At 45.0% G+C, this 20,835-nt stretch overlaps 1 protein-coding gene across 3 annotated transcripts in view; it reads left to right on the top strand.

Moving 5' to 3' along the window:
- GALNT7 (polypeptide N-acetylgalactosaminyltransferase 7) overlaps positions 1-20,835 on the top strand; it is a 59,403-nt gene extending 38,568 nt beyond the window's left edge. The window contains exons 5-11 of one of the 3 annotated variants that reach the window (XM_024750515.1): positions 1,774-1,956; positions 4,978-5,095; positions 6,449-6,571; positions 10,316-10,534; positions 13,578-13,676; positions 14,338-14,466; positions 18,425-20,835. In XM_024750515.1, the coding sequence (XP_024606283.1) occupies positions 1,774-1,956; positions 4,978-5,095; positions 6,449-6,571; positions 10,316-10,534; positions 13,578-13,676; positions 14,338-14,466; positions 18,425-18,562 (1,009 nt within the window). In that variant the 3' untranslated portion in view covers positions 18,563-20,835. Of the gene's footprint in view, positions 1-1,447; positions 1,631-1,773; positions 1,957-4,977; positions 5,096-6,448; positions 6,572-10,315; positions 10,535-13,577; positions 13,677-14,337; positions 14,467-14,659; positions 15,027-18,424 lie in introns of those variants that run through there. The other 2 variants (XM_024750516.1, XM_024750517.1) reach the window with 2 other exon arrangements.

Raw genomic sequence — 20,835 nt, 5'->3', positions numbered from 1 at the left:
CAGCTATCCTGTGGAAATGTGGTAATCACCAATTTACAGAAGGTCTGAAACAGTAGATGGGCAGCAGCAGTTTTTGAGTTCCCAAAGCCTTCCTTGCCTTTACTCCAGAATCCTGACTATTTCAGAATCTAGAAGAAATAAGACATGTCCCTGTGGCAATGGCCTGAGACAGAGGAAGAACTTTTGGAGGATTTTATCATCAGAGCATCTATCAGACACGATTTTCACGTGCTGTCTGATTTAATCCTCACAGCAGCCCTGCAAGATAGATATTACTACCTCCTTTGTACTAAAGAGGATGCTGAGGCTAAGAGAAATTAATTAGTTTGCCCCAGACCAGACAGCTTATAAACTACCCAACTGAGATCTCTCTGGGACACCTTCCACCACATACTTAGAAATCCGAGAATCATAAGGAGAGATAACCAGCCTTCACCTCTCCTGGTGAAAGCTGGCTGTCCTCGGGGTGGTGAGGGGAGGCCATACCACAGGGACCCTCCACTCGCCCATGGGAGTCCAGTGTCTGGAGGGAATAAAGTACCTTTCCCCTGTATCGAAATTCTAAGCCCCATTAATTTTCCCCTTCTCATTGGTTTCTAAACATCTAAAAAGCACCATAAGGTGGCTGTCAAAAACTATAATCTCCATTTTAGGATATGCATTTTAAAATTCTTTCTGATAAAATGAACATTGGAACAAGCAGGATACTGATTATCTTTGTAGAGCTGGCTCTACACCTGATTGGTCATATAGTTCTAGCATTTTCATGAAGCCCACATAAAAGATATAATATTTTTTTGCTCCAAATTCTCAGGCCACTATTTATGTTCTTCAGCAGGTTTTGAGGGATTTTTTTTCCTTGTTTTTTTAAAAAGCAGGAATACAATACAGTACTTTTTTTTTTTTTTGCAATAAAAGAAAAGTTGTCTTTTCCCAATAAAAGAAGTAGGAAAAGAAGATCAAGTAAATGTACAAAAACAGATTTTCACAGTCACTGCTTCCAAAGAAGTAGGAAGCAGCAAGGAGTTGGGAGGACTGCTGAACGTGTCACAGGTATTATCTTTCTACACACACACTCATGTTTAATGGAGGGGTAAGGAGGGAAAATAACAGGCAGGGAAATCTGGTAAATAATGGGAAGTTACCAAGAGGGTGTTGCCTGTAGGACCACAGTGAAAATGAGGAAATCCTATTTAAGTTCAAGTTCATGGCTCTTCGTCCGTGACATGTGTCTGTGAGCCCAGGGACATCTCCTCTCTCCTTTCCTTAAGAAAACAGCCTCCTTGACTTTTCAAAGCATTCATTCACTTCCCATTAGATATGAAAATCCCCTAGTCGGGGAGAAAAAAAAGCAAACCCACAGTAACAAGAGATAATCTAGTTAGGCATGCTCAACTAGTCAGTTTTGGGTTCTTAAATGCTTTTTCATTTTCTGTAAATGTTTCAGAACCACATGCACTGTGCCTCTGATAGATTACATAGATGGGAATGATTATTCCATTGAGCCACAGCAAGGTGGGGATGAAGATGGTTTTGCCAGAGGGGCCTGGGACTGGAGTTTGCTATGGAAGCGTATTCCTCTAAGCCACAAGGAAAAGGCCAAAAGAAAACATAAAACTGAACCTTATCGGTAAAGATTACTACTTCCTTTTCTTACGTGGAACGTTTACCTAAGTACTTTTCTTTTTTTCCTTCCCCATGTACTCGTGTAAACATGTGGGTCCCTACACGCCCTTGCATTTCATCTTCGCTGCCATCATCAACACAATACAGAACCACTTGCACTGTGCCGATTATAGATGTCATAAATGGCAACACTTATGAAATTGTACCCCAAGGGGGTGGTGACGAAGATGGGTATGCCCGAGGAGCATGGGATTGGAGTATGCTCTGGAAACGGGTGCCTCTGACCCCTCAAGAGAAGAGAATGAGAAAGACAAAAACTGAACCATATCGGTAATCACTAAATCACTTACCTGTTTCTCTTTTCTCCAGTTGCTGCTAACCTATTAACCTCTTGCCAGGCTAAAAAAAAAAAAAGAAACTTGTTATTAAAACTGTAGATGCTGTCTCAGATTCTGAAAGGCTTTCTTTCTTTGTGCTGTTTCAGAGGTTTAAACTCACACTTGCTTCTTTGTGGTTGCTTTTTCCTTAAAAGCAAACTCCGTTTGGGGGTGAGCACACCTTATGGCATTAGTTCCAAATACAGGTGAAAAAAAGAAAATCTTTGCCATCATGTCCTAGTAGACTAGACATGAAATTTTGTTCTTTTGATGATTATGTCATTCTGTAAGTTTAAGATGCTCACATTGCTTACGATCCAAGTTTTATATCCACTTTGATGCTTTGCGGGTAGTGTTGACAATGAAAGACGGTAACAAGAGTTTTTTTTTCTTCCCTTTGTTTTATATGCTAACTCTTAAATACTAATTTCATCCCAGTTAAATCTGATGAATAAAAATACATGACTTTGGGAAATGTTACATAGAATCCTTTATTACTTCATTTTCAGAAGAGCACTTGATTTAAAAGGAAACTTCATTCCAAAATTTTCCTTTTTCTCCCTTCTTGTGGCTCTTCAAATAGAACAACTTGTGCTACTCGCTCTTTGGTCTTTTCACTGGAACATTTTACCATCTTTCAAAAGAGTGGCCCCAAATTAAACGTTTGCATAAATGCTAATGTAGGCTTCTAAATGTGTCTGATTTTATTTTTCTGATCTTATGGTTCTGCTTTTGGTCTCTCTCTTACTGTTACGCTACTGATGATGTTCAAACTCAATTTGGGGAAGGTGTCTCCAATGTCATGCAAAAAGCTGGTGGGATTTGGGCATGTCATGATACCAGGATACTGAAATGGCAAACATAAGGAAATTATACAACTTTCAGCTTTATTTGACATTTTCCAAATTTCTCTTTGAAGTTCTTTTTCAAAAATTGTCCAGGAATCTACTGCTTACCCACTTACCCTGACTCACAAATAATTCTGGGAGAAAAAACCTAAGGGCTAATAACTACAGTTCTATTTCTACCAATCCCATGGGCTAGGAAAGAAAATTTTTTAAATGTGGTAGAGAAATTTAAGGAAGGTTTCTCTTTAAGTTACTCACTGGTTTTCATGTTAAGATACATTTTCAAATATGTACTGACATAAGTGGGAATATATTTAAAGATCAAAAAGGCATAGTTATAATAGAGTAATGTTAAATAAATTTGGCATGAAAGTATAACTGAAAACGCAATAGGGCTGTTTCTCCTTTAAGAAGAAAAGCCTTATGAAAGAATGACTTACCCCTGATGTGACTTCCCTTTAATATTGAAAATATTTCTTGCTTCATTATCTTTTTAATTAATATATTTATTTATTTATTTTTGGCTTTGCTGGGTCTCCGTTGCTGTGCGTGGGCTTTCTCTAGTTGTGGCGAGCAGGGGCTACTCCTTGTTGCGGTGCGCGGGCTTCTCATTGCAGTGGCTTCTCTTGTTGCGGAGCACGGGCTCCAGGTGCACGGGCTTCAGTAGTTGTGGCACGTGGGCTCAGTCGTTGTGGTGCACGGGCTTAGTTGCTCCACGGCATGTGGGATCTTCCTGGACCCAGGGCTCAAACCCGTGTCCCCTGCACTGGCAGGTGGATTCTCAACCACTGCGCCACCAGGGAAGCCCCTTGCTTCAATATTTATTTAATATTTAATGAATGCTTACTATGTGTCAGGCGCTATTTTCTGGGGATAAATTTTAAAGAGATGTGTTCCCTTGTGGCACTTAACGTGTAGTGGGTGAGACAGAAATTAAACAGTTAACTGCACGAATAACTGGAGCAGCAAGTGTGACGAGTGGTGAGAAGAAAAGCTCACGGAAAGTGTCTCGAAAGCGACGCTGAGGCCGAGCCCTGAGGGATGAGTCTACCCTGTGGAGGAGGAGGGAGGACCGTTCAGGAGACTGCGGCATAGCCAGGGCCGTGGGACAGGAGGGGGTCGGGCAGAGCACAGAGGCATTGCCTGCTGCCTGCTGGGGCTTGGGTGGGGCAGAAGAGAGCGGAGGACACAGTCGGGGTTCCTGTGCCTGGTCTAGGATGGCAGCAGTGACGCTGGAAAGAAGTGGCATCAAGATGTGTGTTGATGGTAGAATCAGTAGGAATTGGTGATAGACTGAATATCAGGTGTGCTGATGAAGAGGCTCTAATGGAGGGGTCTACCTAAGAATCGAATGCAGTGATAATTCATTGTTGCCAGGGGAAGGGGGAACAGGGTGAAAATTATTCCTAACGGTATGGGGTGAAAATTATTCCCAACGGTGGGAGTGGCTTGCCCTAAAAAGCTATCAAGTCTTTTTTTCTCTTGTCCCTAAAAAGAACCCAATTCAAGGTCCCACTCAAGAAGGAGCACAGATCACTCTTTGGCAGCCCTGCCTCCTGACACAGTAAATAGCTGTGCCTAATGCTCCTGTGTCATTTCTGTGCTATATTTGCAAACTCTGAATGAACCGTGGCTGTTCTACCATGATTTACACCCTTATTTGGCAAACCACTGAGCTATAAAATTAAAAAATGAGAGACTACTTCCATGGTGTATGGTTTCACTCATCCCAGAATGACTCATAAATCATTTCAGGAACATTTAGCAGACCACGGCTGTATGGCTCAGTATTTTTAGGAGTGAAAGAGAAAATTCTATTTTAACTAACTCTCAAGGCTTAATTTTTAAATAAACAAAGGAACCAAGGCGCCCTCTAATGGCGAAATGATGTAATACTCTAATTTGTAACGAACTATAACAGGATTTCAGTTAGAAATTATAGTAAATTCATAAGGAATTATGAACAGATTGTTTCATGAAGGCTTTATAATTTCTTAATGTTTGGCCATCAGTTTTGTCTCTTCTATGCACTACTTATACTGTATTCCATAAAGGCTTATTATCTGTTGTTGAAGGGGTATTGGGGGTTTGTCTTTAAAAGTTATTTCAGCGTTTCTTTTTCTTAGGTCCCCAGCCATGGCTGGAGGATTATTCGCCATTGAACGAGACTTCTTCTTCGAGCTGGGTCTCTACGATCCAGGCCTCCAGATTTGGGGTGGTGAAAACTTTGAGATCTCATACAAGGTAACATTTCATTGAAACAAATGCAGTTTTCTAAGCAGTTATGGATTCTTGTGACTTTCAGATAAGGCTGGTTTCTTTGGGGAAAAAAAGAACAAAAACCTGTTTAATGCATTTCTCTAAATTATAAGGAAAGACTAACAAAAATATTTGCCTTTTGGGAAAAATAAGGCAAAAATGCAAGCTCCAAACTTACTACATACGTACTTGGTTCAGCTAAAAATGGAAGCCAGCGAGCTTCAGAAGTAAAAATACCTCCTCTCTTTCCCCTCCCGCCCCACCCCCAAAGGCTTTTCTGTACCTCGGAGCCTTTTGTGATAGGAGCCCTTGCGGGAATCAGCAGGTGTGGGGTTCCGTTTGACCATCCACTGCTGAAGCTCAGGACAGAGGTAGACCCCAACAGTGATCGTGTGTCCTCACACTTACCCTGGAGCTGCCTTCCTGCAGTACCCACCCACCCGTGCCCCCCGCCACTTCCCGAAAGAAAGAAGTATTTTCCAGTGTGAGCTGAACACATAGGCGTTACCGCTTGTCTTAAATGTCCGGTGCTCAGCACTTTGAGGGACAGAAGAGGAGGAGCTCGGTCCTCGCTGTCAAGGAGCTTACAGCCGATGAGAGATGAGAGTTACGCTTAAATCCGTAGTACGATCAGAAGGTAGACCGACATTCAGGTGGTGTGATTCAGAGGCAGCATCATGCTGGAGGATGTTTTCGAGGCAGAACGAGGAAGACGGGCCGAGCTAAGGTGGGGGTGGAACGGGGAAAGGCGCAGGGCGGGCGTGGGGCCCACCGTCCGGCAGAAGCTGACAGTGTGAATCCGACGGGCGTCCAGGAAGATGGCGTGGGCGGGGGCGCCAGGTCCACAGTGAGGAGAGCCTTCAGTGCTGAGCTGAGAGACTGTGGCTTAATCTGACAGGCAGTGGAGACCCATGGGAGAGACTAAGCCGGAGAGAGCACGACCCAGAGCTGCCCTTCAGCAGCCTAATCTCCTGCTATAAATAAGAGAGCCCGAGTAGAGGCAAGCGGAGGCGAAGGAGCCGCCGGTTAGGCGGTTATGGTAACAGTCCCCCAGGTGGGAGGAGGCGTGTTAGCACCGGGAGAGATGAAGTGCGCGTTAGGACGCAGGAGTCTGCGTGGCTCTGCAGGGGCTCAGGACGGGCCCCTGGGTGCCCTGTGCGCCTGCGTTCCCCAGCGGCCTCTTTGTTAGTATGTGAGCTTGAGAAACAAGAAGTTATCGTAGGATCTGTTTAGCTGGTGAATTCCCCGTAGACCCTGTGTCTAATTTAGATTTTAGGTTTACGTTTACAGGACAGATTGGGCGTTTGAGATAGCTGCCACGTGTGTCTTTCCTGACAGATCTGGCAGTGCGGTGGCAAGTTACTGTTTGTCCCTTGTTCCCGTGTCGGGCACATCTACCGTCTTGAGGGCTGGCAGGGGAACCCTCCGCCTGTCTATGTCGGGTCTTCTCCTACCCTAAAGGTGAGTCTTTCGGTTAAAACTGGGAAGGCTAGGGAGCTAACACGTATGTGCCACGTGGCCACGTAATGTCAGCTCGCTGGCCAGGCGACATCTTTGAAGCAGTCATGCTGTTTCTCACTTTTCACTTAGACTAGGCTTATTCATGAAACTTATTATTGTTTTCTAGGATTATTCCTTGTATCCCACTCTGATTAGAATTCCATTACTGAATGTTGTTGAATGTTCTCCGTCAAGATATCTCAGATTTTGGAACACCACTCAATATTCTGTAATGACCTATATGGGAAAAGAATCTAAAAGAAAGAGTGGAAATATATGTATAACTGATTAACTTTGCTGTACACCTGAAAGTAGCACAACATTGTAAACCAACTATGCTTCAGTAAAAATTTTTTTTTTAAAAATGATAACTCAGGGCTTCCCTGGTGGCGCAGTGGTTGAGGGTCCGCCTGCCGATGCAGGGGACACGGGTTCGTGCCCTGGTCCGGGAAGATCCCACGTGCCGCGGAGTGGCTGGGCCCATGAGCCGTGGCCACTGAGCCTGCGCGTCCGGAGCCTGTGCTCCGCAACGGGAGAGGCCACAGCAGTGAGAGGCCCACGTACCTAAAAAAAAAAAATGATAACTCAAATTTTTAAAACCTGACACCGTGTAGGAAAGTCGTTGAAAGGGAAATACCAACGTCTCTTAGTCACACGTGAGTGAAACACTATTTTTGTTTGGTTTTGGAAAAGTAAAGTAATTATAATAGAAGTTTGTGTAGTAAACAAAATCACATTTTTCAACAGTGCTTGCAAAAGGTGAATGAATAACTTTTGTCCCTCAAACCAGGGACAGACCAGGAGAGCTTCACACAGAGGCCACAGCCCCAATGCTGGCAGGACGATTGCCTCTCTCTTTGATGGAACAACTTAGAAGCCCTTTGTTTGGGCGGCTTTCATAGACTCTAAGAGCGTATGACTGTGGTGTCTTTCATTTTCTGGAGCCCTTAACCAAGTCAAAAGCAGAAGGAAGTCTATTTTTGGCTACGGATGCAACTCAGGACCGTTCCCCAAAGCGAATAGATAACAGAAGCAGAGACTAGACTTTAAGAACCAACACAGCCCTCTAACCGACCAAAGTTTTTTAGAAGTGGCCAAACGGAGCCCCACTAGGACAGTGGACGAGATTTAAATCTCCACAGTAAGACAGAGATAGCAGCCAGTTAACACTGGGCCCGACGGCGTTGCAGGAAGACAGCCGCCCTTGGAACCCACCCCACAACCACGAAGAACTGATGGAAAGTCAGGTCAGTTCAGGAAGGCCGGTGCTACAAGGAAATGGAAAAGAGACGAGAGGGAAACACTCAACACTGTCAGATTAACCAGCAAACGCAGCCTTCACCAGCGGCTTCTGTCCTCTGCTTCTGCGTGTCCCCTCCACCCTCCAGGGCTGTTTCTCCAGCCGGTGGTCTTCTCTGAGCTGCAGACCTTTACGGTCAGCTGTCTTAGAGAACACCTCTCTCTCTCTCTCTCTCTCTCTCTCTTTTTTTTGGTGGCAACGCGTGGCATGCAGGATCTTAGTTCCCTGACCAGGGATCGAACCCGAGCCCTTGGCAGCGAAAGTGCGGAGTCCTAACCACTGGACCTCCAGGGAAGTCCCTAGAACCCTCCTCTTAGATGGCCCTCAGATGTTTCAGACTTGGCCTCTTCAGAGCGGAGCTTTTAACTTTCCCTCAGAGGCGGCTCTCTACCCTCTGTCCCACCCCTCGGGCCACCTCCACTCCCTGCCCCGGTTATTCCCCTCAAATCTGAATCTGATGTCTGCTGCCTGCGAGGACCCTTCGGATGGCCGTCAGCTAATGGGTGACGTGCAAAGCCCTTGGAAACGATCAGTAGTATCACTAATAGCTCACACTTCGTGAGTGCTTAGTGTGTACAAATCTAAACACTTCACAACGATTACCTTCTTAATTATCCTCATCTTAAAAGGAGGAAACCGAGGCAGCTTTTCTCTCAGTGAATCCTGCATTCCAGCTGTGGTGATAGACCTCTTTCAGGACGCCACATGCACCATGATCTGTCATATATTTGCACTGCTCTTTGCCCCAGGTCCCAGTCCCTCCTGGCTGACCGCTCCTTCAGGACTGAGCCGTCCCCGCCTCTGCATCCCAAACAATTAAATGCTCCTCCTTTTTGTTGCCGTAACCTTATGCGTGTGCACTTAATTCTTCATGTTCACGACTACCTGGAAGACACGGACTGTGTCTAACTTTGGGTGGATTTGCAAGAATTCAAAATATTTAGCAATAATGTTGTGTTCTTTTAGGAGGCTGCCGCTTAAAACTTTCTGAGCCCACGGGCTTTTGCAGAAACATGCCCACGGCCAGGCGTGCACCCTTTTGATAGTTATCTTGTAGCCAAGAGAAAATTTAATCAGAACACTAGATGTTCCTGCTCTGCGGCCAGCGGGCCAAACCCAGCCTTTTTTTTTTTTTTTCTTTGAGGTACGCGGGCCTCTCGCTATCATGGCCTCTCCCGTTGCGGAGCACAGGCTCTGGACGCGCAGGCTCAGCGGCCATGGCTCACGGGCCCAGCTGCTCCGCGGCATGTGGGATCTTCCCAGACCGGGGCACGAACCCGTGTCCCCTGCATCGGCAGGCAGACTCTCAACCACTGCGCCACCAGGGAAGCCCCAATCCCAGCCTTTTTCAGTAAATAAAGTTGTGTCGGAACCCAGCTCTGCCGTTCGTTCGCATGTTCCCTGTGCTGCTTTCTCACTGTAGCAGCAGAGGTGAGTAGTTGCAACAGAAACTGGACGGCCACCCAGCTGAAAAGACTGACTCCCGGGCCCTTTATAAAGTTTGCTGCCCCGTGATGTCCAAGCGCAAGGGCCTCGCTGGGTCTGTGCCGTGTCCATCACATCGATTCACGCCTACGAGTGCTCGTTCAGTGAAACAGTAGAAGTTAGATCCTTGTGAGTTCTCACACGTCAACTTACATGATTGTTCTTTAGTTGCTTTTCAAAATGCACCCCATGGGGAAAATATCCACTTAATTCTGGGCTACCGTGCAGTGGTTCAGATACAGCTGTTACGAGATGGGCAGAGCCACTTTCAGAAATGTGTTTGTTGTTTGTCCCAGTGGTTTCTGATGGGAGACCCCTCCCCCCGCACGTGCCAGCAGCATGGTCCTCAGAGAGGAGATTGTTCAGGGGACGGGGGGTGCCCGGTGCCAGCCAGCCTCTCTCACCAACCCTCTGCGCTCAGCTCCATCAGCAGGGAAGAATGTATTATCTTAGGGCTTCCCTGGTGGCGCAGTGGTTGAGAGTCCGCCTGCCGATGCAGGGGACATGGGTTCGTGCCCCGGTCCGGGAGGATCCCACATGCCGCGGAGCGGCTGGGCCTTAGCCATGGCCACTGAGCCTGCGCGTCCAGAGCCTCTGCTCCGCAGTGGGAGAGGCCACAACAGTGAGAGGCCCGTGTACCGCAAAAAAAAAAAAAAAAAAAAAAAAAAAAAGAATGTATTATCTTAGAGTATGGGACCTTCGGCACAGTGACACCAGATTCTGTGTCCGTCACTCTGGTTGAACACGCGTGACAGTGACATGTCAGAGTCACGAGCTCGCTTGCATTTGTAATTAAGTATCGGGTCCTATTGAAACGAATTTGTCGTATGTTGGTCATATTTCATATGTCGAAGAGAGGCTGTTTATGACAGTACAAATATTTTTGGTTTTTATAATGACGTTAATTTTCTTTTTCCCAGAATTACGTCAGAGTTGTAGAGGTCTGGTGGGATGAGTATAAAGACTACTTCTATGCCAGTCGCCCTGAATCAAAGGCATTACCATATGGGGATATATCAGAGCTGAAGAAATTTCGAGAGGATCACAACTGCAAAAGTTTCAAATGGTTCATGGAAGAAATAGCTTATGATATCACCTCACATTACCCTCTGCCGCCCAAAAATGTCGACTGGGGAGAAGTGAGTATCTGCCGGGGGTCAGATCTCAAAGTGTGTGTGTATGGAGACTGAGCTTGGGAGACGGGAATGTTGGAGGAGACAGAAGAATTCTTGGGGGAAACTTTGGTGAAAAGCTGTTAACCTCCCAGCCTTTCCACCGGATAGTTCCCCTGCACTGACCTCCCGCCCCAAGTCCCTCCTGTCTGCTCCGCTCAGGACGCTGTCCGCTCCCTTCAGCTCCTGCCTTTCCCCACCCCTCGCCCGACTCCCTTCCAGGGCGAACTCCTACCCACCCTACACTGCCCATGTGGAGATTGCCCACAGTGAAAAGCCTTTCTATGCTTCCCCACTCCATCCCGAGACTCAGGCCTGCCAACCTCTCCTAACTCGGAATCACCGTCTGTTAGGGCCCCGGGGCCCTGCTCACCGCCGTGTCCCAGTGACCTACGCGGAGGCCCCATGTGCAATAGGCACTCAGACAGTGAGGGTAACTGAAAACAGTGAAAACCAAAGGCCTTGATCTGTGTTGCTTTGTCTTTGTTTCTTCAAACTTGCCTCTATAGCCTCCTTTCTGAATGCACCCACTCTTGTACCTTATCTGCTGCCCTGTAGGTGCATTAAACACCCCATGAACTTTCAAGCCCACGAGACCTTGCTTAGTTATGTTTTCAGCAAATAGCGGTTGAGCGCCGCTAGACAGAAAATGTGACAAGCAAGGACCTCCTCCTCAGGGAGTGTGCATGCCAGTGGGGCAGAGAGAGAAACAGAAAACAGAGTGTAGTGACAGGTGGTGGAAGAGGCTATGAAGGAAATAGACAGCTGCTGTTTGAGGGGACTCAGGGACCCGGTAAGGGAGGCTTCTCGGAGGAGGTGACGGTGGGTCTGAGATCTGAACGGGAAAGGGTGCTCCGAGGAGGGATGCCGGTGTGCCTGCCGGCTGTGAGCCGGGAAGGCTCCGCGTGTTTGATAAGCAGAACAGAGGAGGTGAAATGAGACGCAGGGGCGGATGGGGAGGGCAGCCATCCTCCTGAGAGTGGGAGGCCACAGGAGGGCTTTAAACAGAAAGGTGATGGGATTCCATTTATGCTGTGTTTTCAGTCACCCTACAGTGGGGCCTAAGAGTGGAAGCAAGGATGCAGGTTAGGAAGCAGTGGGTTAGTTCCAGGGAGAAGTGATGGTGGCTGGGACTGGGTGGTGACAGTGAAGGTGGCGGGACGCAGGCCCCGTCAGGGTGCTTAGTTCATCTGGAGGCAGTGCCCTGACCGGCAGGGCAGTGGAGGGTGTGGGCCAGCAGGACAGCTGGTTTGGTTTTATTTGAGTATCGGGTTGGGTGGCCACCAGGGTGGGGAGGTGAGCAGAGGGGGCAGCTGGGGAGGGGCCCAGAGGGACCAGGGGGGGCACGAAGAGCCCAGCAGGCACCCTGCTGGGCCGTCCAGATCTCAGGCCCAGAAAGGAGGCCACATGTGCATCTAAAGCCGTTTATTTGGATCCAACAGCAGGTAGATTGTTTCATGGGACAGAATGAGAAAAATACAGAGGAAAGTCCCCCACCCCCGCCCCGTGCTGATGCCTCAGGCCCCAAACTCCGGCGCCTTCCTTGACTGCTCTCCTCTCACACTCCACACCCAGTTCCAGAAACCGACCTTCCTCCCTCTGCTCTCAGCCACCACGTCTCCCACTGAGACGAACCCTGCCTGCCCCCGCTTTGCTGTCAACACGGCCGCCGGGCCACGTCACTCCTCCAAGCCCCGCGAGGCGGCCCCGGGCACTCCTTGGTTGGGGGCAGAGCCCTTTCTGGGGGCCCCGCTGCCCCCCGGCCTCCCCCGCTGCTACTGCAGCCCGGCCAGCCTCCCCGCTCGTCCTCCTCCCGCAGTCCTGCACCCACCTGCTCTTCCCTCCCCCTGTATGCTTTCCCTGGGGAAGCAGAGGGAGCGTCTGCAGGCACGGCCAGGCCTTCTGTGCACCTCCTGCCCCCCGAGACACTCCCACCCGCCAACTTGCTCATCTGTCTCTTCTCGGCTCTCACTTGTCACTTTCTAATGTGTCTGTTACGGTTTTGCGTATATTCGGCCTTCCCTCCTAGAGCATAAGCTCCCTGGGGCGAGGATCCGATCCGTTCCGTGCACTGGCGCATCAGAGCCCTCAGCATGCCTGACACAGCACTCACATAATAGTTGGTGAATAAATAAAAGCGTGAGCCAGTGAACAGATGGAATGTTCCATCCTCCCTTTACAGTCTCACCCTGAACACACGTTCGGTTTAACCCTCCCCACTCTGGCCCCTGCACCTCACAAGGCACTTCTGCACCCTCCCTGCAGCTTCCAGGGTGAACCCCTGCCCTGTCCTCTCCCGGGGCCGCCTCCAGCTCTGCCCACATCCTCTCTACAGACAGCAGAGCCTCCGACCCCGACTTGCTTCTCCCCTGAAGCTCTTACCTTCCTGGGTGCTCAGTCAGTGTTTGCCAACTGAAGGAATGAATAAAGCATTTTATCCAAGTACAGTAGTAATTTATAATTGAGATATAAATCTGTAATATTTCCAATAAGGAAAAAGTTGTGGGTTTTTTTGTTTTTTTACAAAGTGTGCATTTCAAACATGGAAACGCGTGTTTGCTGCCCACCTGCGACATCCGTAGTCAGAGAGGAGCCTCACTGCCCAGGCCCTGGAGGCTGCTGCCGGCGGTGGGAGCCTTACCTCCCAAGTTCACTCTGGCCTAGACACAGGGGCCAGTGTCTGTGACCGCCATGGTCAGCTCCCTTTGCTCTATTTCCTTCTCATTCACGTGAATGATCATGAATCTGAAATGGTACTAATGGTATCTTTGTATTTTTTTCTTCTGTGGTATTTTATCAAAATCTGGAGGCCAAGACCCTCAGTTGGAATGAGCTCATTCGTGTTGACTTCAAGACTTAAGTGATTTCAGAGATGACTGTAGCTCCGAGCTCCTCAAGGCTTGACAGGACAGTAGGGACCCGGTTAACTCGAAGCTCTCTGAAGCCACATGAGAGCTTATCAGAGTCTAAACTGTCGCCTTCCCTGTGGTTCTTTGTTCATTTTTTTTAGATCAGAGGCTTTGAAACTGTGTACTGCATTGACAGCATGGGGAAGACAAACGGAGGCTTTGTTGAGCTGGGCCCCTGCCACAGGATGGGCGGGAACCAGGTAAACAGCCGGGCTTTGCGATTCATTCCGTCTGCACTGGAAGCAGCTGGGCTGACTGAGCCAGAGTTTAGCCTGGTTTTCCATTTGGTGATTGTGATTGTTCGGTAAAGTAGAACATTCTGTGAAAAACTGACAGTGCTAAAACGCTTACTTAAATGAGGGGATAAGAGCAGTACTGGTTTTCATGTAAGCAACCTGAATCTAGAATTTATGTCTGATGTAGGAGATTAGAATATATTCTTGCATGAGTGTGTAACTATGTAAGCCTAGCTCCCTAACAGTATCCACATCTTCCCCCCAGTAGGCTGGGATGCTATTGCCACTCATGTATATTTCACTAGCATATTCTCTTACTTCCTTATGTGAGTATTTTTCTTGTCTCTGATTTACATTGTGAAACATTATCAGGTCTGTTTCCACATTTTCATTTTCTTACATCGTTGGTACGAAATTCCTATGTTAGTGACCCATTCTGTATCTAAGAGGCTAAAGAACGTAATCCTTTAAGAGTTAGAAGGGGTCTTTACTACCATCAAAATGAATAAGTCCTGTGTTTGGACTTACTGTTCTGAACACACAGAAACATGGTAGAGAAATAGCATAGTCATTGAGTTTAATTATAGGAGTTGAGTTTCTTTCTCTCTTTCTTTTTCTTTAATAGCTTTTCCGAATCAACGAAGCCAACCAACTCATGCAGTATGACCAGTGTTTGACGAAGGGTCCTGATGGATCCAAAATTATGATTACACACTGTAATCTGAATGAATTTAAGGAATGGCAGTACTTCAAGGTATTCTGTGTTTCCGTTCTGAAATACATGCAATTTCATTTTAATAACACCTACCGTGTGGAATTTAGACGTGTAAACCTTAAAACCTGCATTCACACTGACTTGCATGTCCGTCTCACTCACTCATTTGTTTTCCTGAGCACTAGTGACTCATTGTTCCATACTGAAGCATCACTTTTATCCTCTGGTATAGTATTGTCATGGAAGGAGGCCACCTGGAGTCCATGCAGACCCACTGCTAACTTATCAACACAGGAAAACCAGTGTTCCCTGAGGCAGTCATCACCATTGTTCTAATATCAAAGTCGATCTTTTTAATCCAAAAGAGTCATTCATTAAAATTACCTATATAATGTGTAAGTATACCTATGTATGACACATAGAAAATGTTGCATTTATTTTTGCATTTTATTTTATTAACTTTTAAAGTATTGCTGCCTGTTGTCCAGCAGGTGGGGATAGAGACGAACAAATAACATGTTGGACGCAAGGCCTTCAAAGCTTCTCATCATGGCTGCTTGCTAAATGCAACAGGATACGTGTTGCCTGTTGCTTGTTTTAAAGGTCATGTTTAGTTTTGTGTGTGTGTGTGTTTTTTGCGGTATGCGGGCCTCTCAGTGCTGCGGCCTCTCCCGTTGCGGAGCGCAGGCTCAGCGGCCATGGCCTACGGGCCCAGCCGCTCCGCGGCATGTGGGATCTTCCCGGACCGGGGCACGAACCCGTGTCCCCTGCATCGGCAAGCAGACTCTCAACCACTGCGCCACCAGGGAAGCCCCATGCTTAGTTTTTCACTTGAGTCTGTGAGAGCAGTTTTTCTGTTTCAGCTGTGAATATTCAGAGTTCTGTGCCAGGTTGAGGATTCCAACATAATAATGGTTTTCTGAATAATTTTCAAAGTCTAGACGTGGCTAAAATAAATCAATTTATTATGAAACAAAAAGTTGGGGAGGCTGCCCCAGATTGAAGAAACTGGCAGCCCTGAACTTTCTTTACGCATCTTGTATTCGTTGTCACGTCCTCCCTGTCAGCAAACGCTTGTTTGCCACATGATATGACCCAGCTGAATATTCCCCGTTATCATTGTGCATAGATAATCACTATGAAGTGGTAAGTATGTGTCAGTTGCTGATACTTTTCTTATAACAAGTTAGGAAGGAGAAGATGAACATAAACCCCAGAGAAGAGAGCATTTATTTACACAAAGAAAGATGAATAATAGCAATGAAGGCTAGGGGTGAGTAAGGACAATATTAGTAAACTAGTAAAAGAAGGTTAGCAGATGCAAAACGACACAAGAAGTGGATAAGAATGGAATGTACATATCTAAAAAATATCTAAAGCCCATCATACTATAATGGCAGAGAAGGAAAAAAATGCAGAAGTAAAAATAAGCAAAATGCCATAGGACAGCAAAAGAGAGATTAATAGGAGGAGTTATTTCTGATGAGTTTCATGTAGGAAGTATCACCGCACCAGGTCTTGAGGTATAAAAAGGCTTTTCATGGAGAATAAATGAGAAAACGGGTGAGCAGAGGCGTGGCATCAAAGTGTAGAGAATTCTAGGAACTGCGTTTGCTCTGGTTCCCTAAGTTCTCCATGGGAAAGAGCGTGGAACTTTGTTTTGTGGGCTTTAGGGAGTGACTGACGTTAGTTAAGGATCACAGTGATAGGAAACAGTGGATACTTTAAGGAAAATAATTCTGGAAATATTGTCAAGTATGGACTGGTGAACAGGAGGCCAGCTCGGTCAGTGGTTCCCACTCTGCCCCGTCTCTGGACCCCCTTTACATCCTTACAAACCACTGACAGACACTCCCCAGACGGATTTGTTATAGAGGTTACAGCTAACGGTATTTCCTAAGTTGGGAATTAAACCTGAGAATTGTTGTATTTATGTATGTATTCACGTAAATGTAACGATCATAACCATACTACACGTTAATATAAGTAACACTTTTATGACCCCCCCAAAAGTGAGACGAGTGGCATTGCTTTATAGTTTCACAAATGCCTTTAATGTCTGGTTTAATAGATTCTTATTCTGCTTCTGCGTTTAGTTTGATGCGATATGTTGTTTTAGTTGCGTACTTGAGGAAAATCCAGCCTCACATAGACGTGCAGTTGGAAAACGAGGGGTAATTTAATAGCCTTTTCAGATAATTGAGGCTGTTCTTCAGTGCTACACAAGTGTGTAAGTGGTAGTTTCTTAAAAGCTTTGCAATGTAGAATCTGAAATCCTATCAGTGAACATTTTGTTCTTTGTTGCGTTAAACCCACTGGTCTGTCTTACACTGGAGTGGATCTTTTGTAACATCACATATTTGCTGCTCATTTGGGAAACAGTGGCTCACTAAGTCATGTAAATCTTCCAAATGATGGCACATTTCATCATACAATGCCAAATAAATCACAAATATAACCACCAATTCCATCAGAAAAGTCTTTAAATCTTGTGCAGCTGTCAAGTTCATGGTAATGGATACAAGTTTCCTACAACTCGAATTTTTGCTTGAAAACTCAAATTTTATCAATGGCAACAGATACTGTCAGCTTTATATTTTTGTTTTTTCCTTGAAGTGATGGGCTCACTTTATTTTCTGGAAAATGGCTACCCAGTCCCAAGTTTGCATAATTGTAATCTGCCTGCAGGTTGTCCTTTCAAGTCAGAATGACATCCCACGAGAGAAGGAGCTCGTTCAACCCTCGGGTCCCGACAACTGCTCATGTGCTGTCCACTCTTCCCATACTATCTCATAGGGTCAAGATTTAATAAAACTAATACGTGGACACCAGGGGGCAAAGGGTGGGGGGTGAACTGGGAGATTAGGATTGACATATATACACCGCTGAGTATGGAGTAGATATCTAGTGAGAGCCTGCCGTATAGCGCAGGGAACTCTACTCAGTGCTCTGTGGTGACCTGGATGGATGGGAGGGAGGTCCAGAAGGGAGGGGATATGTGTATACATATGTCTGATTCACTTCTCTGCAGTAGGAGCTAGCACAACACTGTGAAGCGCAATTATACCCCAATTTAAAAAATAATATTTTAAAAATTAATTAATTAAAAAAATTAAAAATAGGAGACGATCTACATCCCAGGGCCATTCATTATGACGATTAAATGAATTAATACACGTAGAGCGTCTGGTATGCGTCTACCCGGCATAGAGCAAGTGCTCAATAAATGTTAAACATTATTATCATTAAAAAAAAAAAAAAAACTAATACGTTTTTACTGCTTTGTCAAGGGCGTTCTCAAGTGAAACTGGCTTTTTTTTCTTTTTTAATTGTGAGTGTTCGTCCATGGAGAACATGACTGTGTGATTGATGCTACGGCCCCAGCATGTTCACCCAGCATGGCTTTTGCGCCATCAGTATAAATGTCCATACGATGAAGAAGGCAGATGGGGCTCTGGGTATTATTATGAAATCGTTTCGACCTTACAGACCCAATCTTAGCTAGTCTGACGACCACACCCTGAACAGCCCTGAGCTGTACTGAAGGAACCTCCGGCAGGTGACCAGGGCTCGACCAAGGCAAGGGCGGTGGGAAGGGGAAAGGATGCAAGCCCAAGCCACTGCAGATGTCCGTCCTCAGCCAGCGACTTGGAGGAAAGAAGGAGGGAAATGCAGCCTGAGCTGTGCTGTCCTGAGCACGGGAAAGCTGGCATCGTCATTAGTAGGATAGGAGCTAGAGGAGCAGGTTTGGAGGGGAAGATGATGAATTTAAGTTTGTATGTATTGAATTGGAGGTACCAGCAGTACATCATGACTGAACAATAACAGGATGTGGAAGACTGACGATCAAGAGAAACACAGACTCTGGGCTGTGCCTGGTTCATGCCTGCCCAACTTGCTTGAATAGTCTTCTTACGAAAGCCAGGCTGTGACTTTGTCTAATGTCAGTGATATCACACAGTGCAAATGTAACACTGTGTTTCCCTGTGTCTTCCAGAACCTGCACAGACTGACTCACATTCCTTCCAGAAAGTGCTTGGATCGCTCGGAGGTCCTCCATCAAGTGTTCATCTCCGACTGCGACTCCAGCAAAATGACTCAAAAGTGGGAAATAAATAACATCCATAGTGTTTAGAAGGAATGAAAGAAACCAGTAACCTACCTACTGACATGTACATTTATACAGGACTAAAAACCTCCTGAAACCTGCTGCAACTACAGCTCCAAACCCAGAGGCTCCTGAGGAGTCTGAGGACATTGATAAACTGTGATTTTACGATAACATTATCATCTGCAGTTACTGTTTACAAAACTGCTTTTACCTTAAACTTTGTAGATGTTTACATCTTTTTTTTGTTTTGTTTTAAGATGATGTTGGTAATCTGTGCATTTAGCTCTGTTTTATTTAGAACAGAGTAAAAAGCATTGTTGTCTTCTTTGGGATTACACTCAGGGGTCTGAAAGGCAGTTTGATTGTTTTTTGTTTTTTTTTTTAACACACTTGAAAAAAGGTTGGAGTAACCAGATCGTCATATGTAACTTGGTGATTATCAACCTGTTGTATCTTTATTTAATTTTACATCTTTTTGAAGCACTGCCACAGGTTATTAGCCAAGGTGGCCTTCCTTCACAGTCATGCTGCTTTTTTGAAAGGTGAATTTCAACACATTTAGTGCCTCTTTTCATTTCTTGGTATATTTCAAGAGCTTTTGATGCAATTTGTAGGATGTTAATGATGGAATTGTCACCTGTCGGAGGAATACTTTTACCACTCAGAACTGAATGAATGTGCTACCATTTGCTCTGAAATGGAACGTTGTATTGCTTGAAAAAAGAAATGACAAGATGGAACATCCAGAGCTATTCCGTAGGGTTTGAAGATTGTACGGCATTAACTCCCCTATTTGCTGGCATTCCCAGTGTCCTCTATCAGTACCAACTCCTAAGGCAGCAGGGGGTCTGCTAACTAGAGAAAAATGTCCCCTGACATTGGGGATTGACTTTTCCCCATTCCCTGTCACCATAGAAAATTATAAATCACTCTCAGTTTTGAAACCTTGAAGAGGGGGTAACAAAAACAACAAAACACCACTGTAAACACATCAAAGGTTTGTTCTGACCGAGGTGAGAACTTCCAAACCCTTGTTGGATTAAGCCTTACAAGACTACTGTGTGTTACAACGTAAGCTGTGCAGTTTATGAAGCCAAGGGTGAGTAGACGTTTCATTTATATCTTCATGAAATTCCCTGCACAGTTTTTAAATTTTAAAAAAGCCTATTTAAAAATATAGTTCATTAACAAATATGAATTCTGTTAGATTATCTGTTAGTTCCCTAGTGTTTCTTAATTTTTTTTTGAAAGCATATTTCTATTAGTATTTTTCCAGTGAAAGGAAGACTTGTTTGAATTTACACATTTATTAAGCTAGTACCTACTAGGAGAAAACCAAATACTGCAAGTGGTCAATTGATTTTAATTGCTAAATAATCTTTTATTACCTACAAGGTTAAAATGCTATGTCGAATGCAAAACAAATTTTTTTAAAAGTGATGAGGTAGGGAATGGCAAGTAAACTAAGATTTTTGATCCTGTAATCATATCAATGAAAGGAATTCACAAACTACTACGAGAGGGAAATATATTTAATTAAAGCCTAAAAAAGAAAAGGGAAAAAACCCTACATTTGTTTAAAAGAAAAGCCTACAGATTTGTTTCTTCCAAGCTTAGCTCTTAAATTCGTAGAGTCAAAGTTCAACATCCCAAACAGAGTTTTATTTATAATTTTTGAATTGCCAATTTGTATTTTGCTACTGATCTCTGATCAACCATTTGAACTTTCATTCATCTCTAGGGATGTTTAAAAAGGAATACATTTATATGATTATATAACTGCAAAATAAATCAACTATAAATAAGAAACTAAGAGAATTGGTACTTTAATTACTTGTGTTTGCAAAAAGGCTCCATTTTCTTTGTTGAATAGATTATAACCTTGTTAACTATGCATAGGCCTAAGAAAGGTGGCACATAAACTGTGCGTGTAAATTTTAAATGGGTATTTTGTGCAATTCGTTAAGATACTCTATAAAGAATGATTCTATATATTGAAATCAGAAACCTTACCAAACACGAAAACACATCAGAAGCTGCTGCCATAATGACTTTTCTACTGTGGGCTGCTTTGGAAATAATTCCCGTATCCTTGCTTTGTAAGTTGATAATATCACTATGCATTTCTACACATTTTATAAATTTGATTTATGCAGATTTTGATACACTGTATGTTTCTGTAGAAATTGTATAAATATTCAAAATTTTATTAGGGATAAATTTGAGAAGTTTATGTATATCTTAATTCTGGGTTGCTTGTTTTTTAGGTGAGAAAAAAATAAAATACTGTATTTTAA

Source organism: Neophocaena asiaeorientalis, unplaced genomic scaffold, assembly GCF_003031525.2.
Source record: "Neophocaena asiaeorientalis asiaeorientalis breed wild unplaced genomic scaffold, Neophocaena_asiaeorientalis_V1.1 scaffold180, whole genome shotgun sequence".
NCBI lineage: Eukaryota > Metazoa > Chordata > Mammalia > Artiodactyla > Phocoenidae > Neophocaena > Neophocaena asiaeorientalis.
The sequence above is the reverse complement of the archived record's forward strand: the minus strand, read 5'-3'. Positions and strand labels throughout refer to the sequence as shown.